The sequence below is a fragment of the Telmatherina bonti genome, assembly GCF_933228915.1.
Source record: "Telmatherina bonti genome assembly, chromosome: 8".
Lineage (NCBI taxonomy): Eukaryota > Metazoa > Chordata > Actinopteri > Atheriniformes > Telmatherinidae > Telmatherina > Telmatherina bonti.
The window spans coordinates 13,093,137-13,102,622 of record NC_136626.1 but is presented as its reverse complement, the minus strand read 5'-3'; the positions used below and the strand labels follow the sequence as shown (position 1 = coordinate 13,102,622).

Genomic DNA, 9,486 nt, shown 5'->3' with positions numbered 1-9,486 from the left:
CGCCCGTTTATCTGCTATTGGATAAAGCGAGCACCCACGTGGGTGTTTGCTTTATCGAGCAGCCAATCAGCAAACAGAACACGATTTAGCCCGTGCCTTATTTATTGTCCCCCCGCTTGGCCACATGATGTGCTCCGGTCTGAAAAACATGCCAATTTACCTGCATGCAAAATATATATATTCTCCATTTACTGATCTTCACATACAAGACAGTAGGGAACTGTCCACCTTATCTATTTTTTTCCCACCAGAAAACAGTATACAGCTAAAAGGGGAAACTATACATTTGTAGGAAGTTGGGGTAAATAAACATTTTACATTGGGGAAAAAATAATCACCCACTGTTAAAAATTCGACATAAATAAATAAATAATTCAATTTTTCGTCAGCGTAATACTCATACAATATGCACAACTATTAATGCCAAAGTACATCAATGAAAGCTTCGCATTACCAACTTGAATAAAATTCGAGTTTCAATGGAGAGACTTGAATCTGAGCACTTGTTGACTTGATTTCTCTTTCGCCTCACAGCACCAGCCTTGCGAACAGTTACGCAGCAACAAAAACCATGGCAACTGCCACAGCACAATGATGCAGGAGATGAATTACTTATAAAAATAGAAAAAAAAAAGACTGTGAGGTTATTGTGGCATGATTTGAATATTAAGGTTAAAAATAAATGAGTGCATTTATGTCATTTTTAACCTTTTAAACATTCGTGAATAAGAGTTACCCAAGGAGTGGGAAAATGGAGAAAATTTTATAATTATTTTTTTAATTTCACTTTTTTTTTTTTTTTTTTTTTTTAAATATGAATCTCTTTTTTTTAAACACCCCTCTAGATTCAAATTATAGTACTTTTTCACTAAGTCGACAGGTTTCTTGCCATGAACCTTCTCAGTGCAGCCAAACAGCAGCAGGGGGCAGCTCCTCACGTCCATGACGGAATTAGGAGGCAGCAGTTTATCACAGCATTGTTGGATTAAAGCATCCTGACATCCGGAGAACTCTGATGTTTCTCCAAACGCTGTACCCACTCTCCCAGCGTGGAAGCTGCATGCTGACATACCTGTGACCTGCAGAGAGACACGCTGGCAGCCGGGAGATGCTGGCAGGCCGCCATGTGGCGGCTACCGACAGGACAACGAAATCCAGATGAATTAGATTATTGGATTGGCTGAACAGATTATAGCTCTCTCGCTCTTCTTCGATGCAGCAAAAGGAAACCTCATCAATCTGATCAAGTTTTCGGAAACAAAGCCTTCATAAAGGTAATTATTTAGCATCACCATCGCTTACTCTATTATGTTTTGTTTTGTTTTTGCAGTGTTATTCATAAAGTTTAAAGGCTTTTTGGCACAGGAGAGAGATCGCTGCTCATCAAGCAGAGTTGCAGCCATCTAAATAGAAATATTTAATGTTAAGTGTAAAAGTATAAGTGTACAGGTATTTACCGTCTGTTTGTTTATTTTTTTATTTGGATCAAACTTTGGTGTAAACTAAAAGAGGAAAACCTTCTACCTGCTTCATGACTGCTTTAGACGCCATTCACTCATCAGTCTATTCAAGTCTGTTTTTGTTGTGACAAGTAAATAGATGGGGCCTGAGGTTAGAATAGGTTTTGTTGTACATAAATAAACACCCAGATTACCTTAAAATACTCTCATATTCCTTTGTTTTAACAATCATTTAGACTTAAATAGATTAGCTAGGTCATAAAGTTTATGCTGAATTGACATATATTAGCTATTAGGTCTGTCCAAGCAATGACAGAACAACTACATGAATCATATTTGTTCAAATGTAAACAAGTACCATTTTTGAATATTCATAGCCACAGTTTAATGAGAAGAACTTTAAAAGAATACTCAGTTCACTTTTTTATCATAATACCATGTGAATTAACGTGTTTAACCACTTGGGGAATATTAACCACCACAACACTATTTATATGACATTATGTCACACAACAGTATGTGCTACACCTTAAGGAAATATAATAGTAAAAGAAAACAAAAAAAAAAAGATATAAGGAGGACACTTTAACAAGACAGGTCCTCCATCAATAAGGAACCTACTGTCGCTGGTTTAATCCTCCCTTACAGCTTCTGCTTCTTTTCTGGGCACCAGTCCCCACTGTGATAGTGTTATGTAACAGCGTCATGCAGGCACTGACAACAGAAACCATGAAGAAACTAGAACAGGAAACAAACAGCGGAAACAACAGTGATTGGTTAAATTATGTCTAAATGAACATCATGGCAGAAATGAAGCTCCACTGTTTTAAATGACATCAGGATGTTTGAGGATAAAAAAAGAAAAAGTTCTTTTAATGACTTTCTTTAGAAATTTTATAGATTGAAGTCCTATAGATTAGTTAAATACAACCTTTCTATTGTAGTTTGAGGCCATTACATTAGGCAGACAACTGCTCCAGAGAGCTCCTGAGTGATCTGCATCAACTCTGGTCTGATTTTTGTGGGAAAGTTAATTATTGCAGTAGAAATGAGTTCATATGGTCAAACAGTTGATCTATAATATGCAAAGCAAATAATTGCTTAATAGCATGCTTTCCTGACCGGCTTTATTGAGGTGTTGGTTGACAGGTGGGACAGGTTATGTTAGTCTTAGCTTGGTCATTGTGCCAGCTACCAGTGTGTTTTCTTTTTCCTTACCACTGTTGCCAGTGTGCTTGCTCAGGATGGGGGATTGAGTTGGATCTGTTGGTTTCCTTATATAGGCTATCATGAATTGGCTTTCATGATGTTTTTTTCCTGTCTGTAAAGCGTCTTGAGATGGCATTGCCGTGATTTGACGCTATATAATTAAAGTTGAATTGAATTGAAATTGAATTCCCCAAATTTTCTATGATTGTGTGTGGTTTTTTTTTTTTATGAAAAACATACAAAAAGTGTTGTGAATCGTATTGTTTTTAGTCAATGTTACGATGACAAGAGAATAAAAAGAAATGGGGCAATATTGTACTTCCTAATATATGCTCTGTGTTTGTTTGACAAACAAATTCACTCTTTACAAAAGAGCTTGAAGGACAGACAGGCATAACATGGATCTGTCTGGTAAAAGTCTGCCTCTAAAAGCGAGACTACTGTTAGAGATAAATGTGTCAGCCTTCCTGATATCCTGCATCCTCCTGATAGCACACACAGCACAACGCTGCTGCGTGAAGAGAGGATGTGCAAGTATAAGCAGAAAAGGGCATGAATACAGCCAGCAAAGCAGGAATGCTGCATTACATTGTATTCATAATCCCCCAGATGAAAACAGAAGCTGATGGCTTGCAAGTTTAGAGAAAGATGCACCAACTCACACCGTGGATAAAACTGTTGCAGCACAGTGCTGCTGCTTTTGTCAAGACAGTAGAGAGAGATTTGTTGTGTGGACTTAGAGTGACTGAAAGTTTAATCCCCTCTTGTAGGGAGGGAGGAGGGTAAGATAATACCACCAGCAGAGAGACCATACCTGGCTACTGTCTTTTTGCTATGGCTGGTAACCAACTGAAAATATATGCTATGACCATCTGTGTTTGCTATGACACCAGTATGACGACTTATGTCTACATTTCTGACTAAACTGTGGAAAATATTTTTTAAAGAAGCAGTTTAGAGTTTAACTTAGTGATTGGATGTATTGATAAAATAAATTTAAACTTAGGTATTACATAAAGAAAATGGCAAGTAAAATATCTGAGCTTTAATACGTAGTTAACCTCTAGAGCCACAAAGACCCCAAATTTGGAACTTATTTTCACCATATTTACTGTATTTTACTTATTTAGTCAAATCGTATAAGTGTTCCCCTTAATATGACATCAAAAGTATTCAAATTCACCGTGTGATTGCAGAGATAGTCATTTTTCCAAAATAAGGCAATTTCAAGCAAAGGGTTAAGTTAAAGTTAAATATGATTTTTTTTTTTTTTTTTTAACATATAATCCATATAAGTATACTTATATAGACATACTTGGTGAAAAGTACCATTAGTTATTGCTTGGTTGTCCTGTTGTGACTGGTCGTGTAACAGTGTGTGCTGCTGCAGATCACATGGTGGACAGCAGCTATTACTGTTCAAGGCTATTAATACCTCTGAGGGCCTTGCTGAAAACCATGTAGAGAAAATTGTAAGAGTTTGTGTTGGAAGTAGTTGCCAGACTGCACAGCTTCAAGGCTTGTCTACATTTATTTTTAAGTTGTACATGTATATTAGATGCCCAACTCCAAAAAAGTAAGTGGCACAAGAGAGGAATAGCTGGAAATAGCAAGTTATAAGCTTTTACAACTTTTAAACCCGTTACAGGGAGCAGCACGTGATTCTGTGCCATGACAACAAAGGCATTATTCATTCATTAATTTATTTGGCAACAGGTTAGTAACACGAATGAGTGCAGGAAGTTTCTCAGTAGTTAAGATGTTTAGAGGTTCAACATGTTGACAAGTTAAAGAGCAATTTTCAGAGCGATGTGAAAAACATCGGGGGAACGACGACCAAGAATCAGTATTTCATGTTCTTGATCTTTAAGGTCCTCAGGCTGCACTACATTAAATATATTCATGATTCCTTCATGAAAATCATTCGATGAACTCGGGAACACTTCCAGGATTTATTGTCTGTGGATACATGTGTCCACAAATGCTGGTTAAACCTTTATCATGTAAAGAAAAAGCCAGATGTGAACATGATCTTCTCTGTGACAAAGCTTTTGTGACCAATGTAAAATGAAAAACAGAAAAAAAAAAAACCTATAATTTCCTTTTGAAAATAATGTATGTATGTCCAATGGACTGCAGATGAGAGAGACCATCTGGCTGATTAGCAGTTTTTAGTTTAAACAGCCTTTATCTCAGATTGCATGGGGATGTATTACTGACTGTGGAACTGGCAGCTTGTACATCTGGTAAGACACCATCTATGTTGAAAAGTATATTCTCCCATCAAAATGACATCTTTTTTAGACAATACCTGACCAATTTGAGCCAAACAATACAAAACTGAACATGAAGGTCCAGCAGCTGGTCTCCTCAGTTTGCAGACATTTACAGACTGTTGTTAAATCAGCAACACAGAACTTTGGCAGATTTTCTCACCCCTTACCAAAACCAATGCCACATCTGTTTTGCATCCTATCTCAACTTTGAGGTCTCCCCAGACAGTAAAAGTCAGTCCAATGTCCTCTTGTTTTTTTTCTTGGTCTGACATTTCTTTTTTCTCCCTCCAATAATGTCCACGTGTGTTTCTTTGCTGAATCAGCCATGGTGTGTTTAAAAAAAATGGCCAGTGTGTTGCGATCCAGTTGCTGGTGTAGGATGCAGTGCCTTACCGCAGGGGTGGGCAACTCTGGTCCTCAAGAGTCCTGTGAGTGTTGGGAGTTTCCCCGCTGCAACACATCTGACACACCTCACACTTTATTAGCAAACTTGTGCAGAGCTTGACATAAACTCTGCAAGAGTCTGAAAATAAACCGTTGCTTTGAGTCAGGTGTGTTGCAGCAGGGAAACTCCCAGTAATTGCAGGTTTCCAGCTCTTGAGAACTGGAGTTGCCCACTCCTGCCAGAAAGCAAAACTAAGATGTAACATGATGCTCAAGTGAGAAAAATGTGTTGTGACAGGCTGTTTCGCTGCCTTGGGACACCGCAAAGCAACAACAACTCCAACAATGTGCGTAATGAATGTCAGTGTGACATCAAAACAGTTCAGACATACAGAGTTAAAGCTTGGAAAGAGGACTGGATGCTGCAGTTTAAGCATGGACCTGTCCCAACAGTCTTTTACACATGTTGCTGCCACACGTTTCTGGGAAATTTGAAATATTGATGATAAATAATATGAATTTTTATGAATCAAGACAAGATGAAAAACGTTTTGACCTTTGTTCTTGTTTCATGGTGATTTATGTGTTTTTATGTTCTGTATTTCCCCCAGACTGGCAGCCATGCTGACCAGCTTTATTGAAGGTCTCCTCTGCTGCCTCACCTCAAAGTCCACCAACATTGTGGTTCCCGTTGAGACCTCAGAACCCGCAGATGGCTACGAGTTTGTGGAGGTGAAACCAGGCCGAGTTCTGCGTGTTCGACACATCATCCCTGACCGGCCGATGACGGAGGAACCCAATCATGGTGGAAGCGTTAGCTGCAAAAGAAAGATCACCGTTTACCGTAATGGACAGCTGTTTATTGAGAACCTGGGCGAGAGGGCAAGTGCAGAGCTGAAAACCTGCCAAAACGGAGACACAGAACAAAACAGCACTGTGGAGGTTGAACTGACCGACTGCCATAACTCCTCACCACCTGTCAGCATCCCTGAGGCCCGGTCCGATTCTGTCTCAGCTGGAAACAACGGAGCATCTGAAACAGCAGGAGAAGCACCTGCCGCTGGGCAGGCGGACCAGTCCCAGCAACTCAGGAAGCGCAGGCGGAAACCCAAGCGCACGGTGGTGATTGATTGTGAGAGGAAGATATCAGCCTGTAAAGGGACACATTCAGACTTAGCTCTGTTCTTCATCCACGGAGTGGGAGGCTCTCTGGACATCTGGGGCAGTCAGCTTGACTTCTTTTCCCGGCTTGGTTACGAAGTGATCGCACCAGACCTGGCAGGCCATGGAGCCAGCTCAGCTCCACAGATCGCAGCAGCGTATACTTTCTACGCATTGGCTGAGGATATGAGAATAATCTTCAAAAGATATGCACGGAAGAGGAATATCCTCATCGGACATTCTTATGGGTAAATTTAAGATCACAACATTCACACAGAATGCAGTGCAACTCCGAGACAATCCAGGAGGGTTCAGGGAATCAGTTATTAGAAAACAGACATTTATTAAATATTTTAAAAAGATCAGTTTATTTTTAAACTGAGAAACATATTTTACTGTAGAGAAACATGAGATTGGTTTGTGTACATCTCTGTTTAGTTCCCTGCCTTAGATACATGCATGAATAAATTCTATTTATTAGCCAGTTATTCATGGCTGCATGATTATCTGGTCTACTTTCTAATCTGCCTTCTGTTTAACTTGCCCAGCGTGTCGTTCTGTACGTTCCTGGCCCATGAGTTTCCAGATCAGATTCACAAGATGGTGATGATCAACGGTGGTGGTCCTACAGCTCTGGAGCCCAGCCTCTGCTCCATCTTCAACCTGCCCACCTGTGTGCTTCACTGCCTCTCCCCGCTGCTGGCCTGGAGCTTCCTCAAGTAAGAGAAATGTTCTCTGCTGTTCTGTCATCAAATAAAATTCATATAAAGGAATCTCGCTGAAGCCTTTTAAAAGACATTAATCTATTTTACCCACAAGTCCGAACCCAAAAGGTCAGAATTACAACATCTTAAGTTCAGATGGAAAGATTTAACGTGCACATGTTGTTTGAATTTCTACAAATACGGCTTATGAGAATACTGTGCAACTTCCAGCATGCATTATCTCTGCTCTGCTTCTGCAGGGCCGGCTTCGCTCGGCAGGGTGCAAAGGAGAAACAGTTGCTGAAAGAGAACAATGCCTTCAATGTGTCGTCATTTGTGTTGCGTGCCATGATGAGCGGGCAGTACTGGCCTGAGGGAGATGAAGTTTACCACGCTGAGCTCACAGTGCCCGTCTTGCTAGTTCATGGCATGCATGACAAGTTTGTCCCTGTTGAAGAGGACCAGCGCATGGCAGAGGTAAACAGGCCTTTTAAAAGCCTGTGTTCAGAGTCCAAAGCATCATTATACTGTAGATTCATTTTACCAGGATCCTAAATGATGCTGTACTGCGTTCCAAGTGACTCATGTTGTGCACAAGATGACAAAATCAATCAGTTTTTACAGGAATCAATACAATAACAAGCTATAGCCCGATATTATAATATATTTGCTGTAATGTGAGATGATCTTGGGCCAAATCTTGTTTTTCAAACATATTAAGGAAATGAAATGAAGGAAAGCAACTGTCTGGAAGCAAGAAAAGAAATTAAGTCAACATCAGTTTTTCTCTGAGAAACAACATTTTATTCACCACATCTATTACTGAACACATCACTGTAGTAACAGTCACAGTTCTTCTTAATCCGCACCGAATATTTCAGCATCTTTTACCTGCTGGAGGTCAAAAAGTGACAGCGAGGAGCCAGATGTTTCCCTCAGGAGTTGGTCTGCACCATGACTGTAATAAAATAAGAGAAACATGATTTCTCACCATGAGTAAAACAAAGTTTTGCTTTATCTACTGGATGTATTAGTAAGCGTCGGTTTGCCAAAAAAAAAAAACCCAAAAAACAAAACTAAGAAAACATTTTAATAATCACTGAGTGTGTACGATGTGTTTCTGCTGCACCCAAGTGGTTTAAGAAATGTAGTGTCACAAATCCGGAGTTCAGGCTGTAAATATGTTATCTGCTGGAACTTTGGACTGCGGGAGCTCGACTTGTATCTGACCAGAACAAAAAAATGTAAAGTGGAAACAAGCCATTAAAAGAAAATCATCCAAATTTAAACCAGGTTTGGATCTTAACTGTGATCATTGTGACATTGAACCTGCAACACTATCTCATATGTTTTGGTCCTGTTCAAAACTGGCCCAATTTTGGCAATCCATTTTCAAATTTCTATCTGATGCAATTGGGATTAATATCGTAGCTGAGGTCAAGACTGTAATATTTGGTGTTGCACCACAAATTTTCAGCAGTCAAAAATATAAAGTAGTAATTGCCTTTGCCACACTTAATGCTCGCAGGCTTGTACTGCTTAAGTGGAAAGAAAAGCATCCTCCATCTTTTAAATTATGGTTTATTGATCTTTTCCGTCATTTAACACTGGAGAAAATAAGGTACTCTCTGAGAGGCTGCGTCAGTAAGTTTTTCAATATCTGGCAACCTATTTTGGATCAGATTAAAGAGGTGGATCCCTCACTTATCTTACATGAGTAACTTAATCTCTAAATTGTTGTTTCTGGAATTTTAAATTTTTTTTTATGGTGCAACAGGGTGGGTTTGTTCTGGGGAGTTATATATTTAAAAAGATGACTGTATTGTATTTTCAATATTATGTCTAAGTAATTTTTCAATAAAAAAAAGAACATCATCCAGAAATGTGTTCCACCTTGATACTTTGGTGCTCTTTGGAATTATCATTTCAATGAAAAAACCAACGTGTCCTGCAGTTGTCTGACCAGGTTAACATTAAACCCCACAACACACTCTGTATGTGTGTGTGTTTTTTAAATGTGCCTTTTATAAATATATCGATTATTTCTTTTTTTAGATCCTCCTAATGGCGTTCCTGAAGGTCTTAGAGGACGGTAGTCACATGGTCATGATGGAGTGTCCCGAGGCCGTCAACACACTCTTGCATGAGTTCTTCCTTTGGGAACCGGCCACTCCAATACCTCCGAAGAAAGAGTCCAAAACCCGTCCAGAGACAGCAAAAGCTCAAACTGACAACACCAAGGCCACGTCTGAGTCTGCCAAGATCCGGCCTGCAACGGCCAGGCAAACCTAA

General features: G+C 39.6%; 1 protein-coding gene across 1 annotated transcript; it reads left to right on the top strand.

The window, feature by feature from the left end:
* Positions 1 to 5,944: 5,944 nt before the first annotated feature.
* Positions 5,945 to 9,486, top strand: abhd8b (abhydrolase domain containing 8b; the record flags this gene model as incomplete). Its single annotated transcript, XM_079244954.1, has 4 exons — positions 5,945 to 6,738; positions 7,039 to 7,209; positions 7,455 to 7,671; positions 9,250 to 9,486. The coding sequence occupies exons 1-4, from the start codon at positions 5,951 to 5,953 to the stop codon at positions 9,484 to 9,486; spliced, it is 1,413 nt and encodes a 470-aa protein (XP_079101080.1). The 5' UTR covers positions 5,945 to 5,950.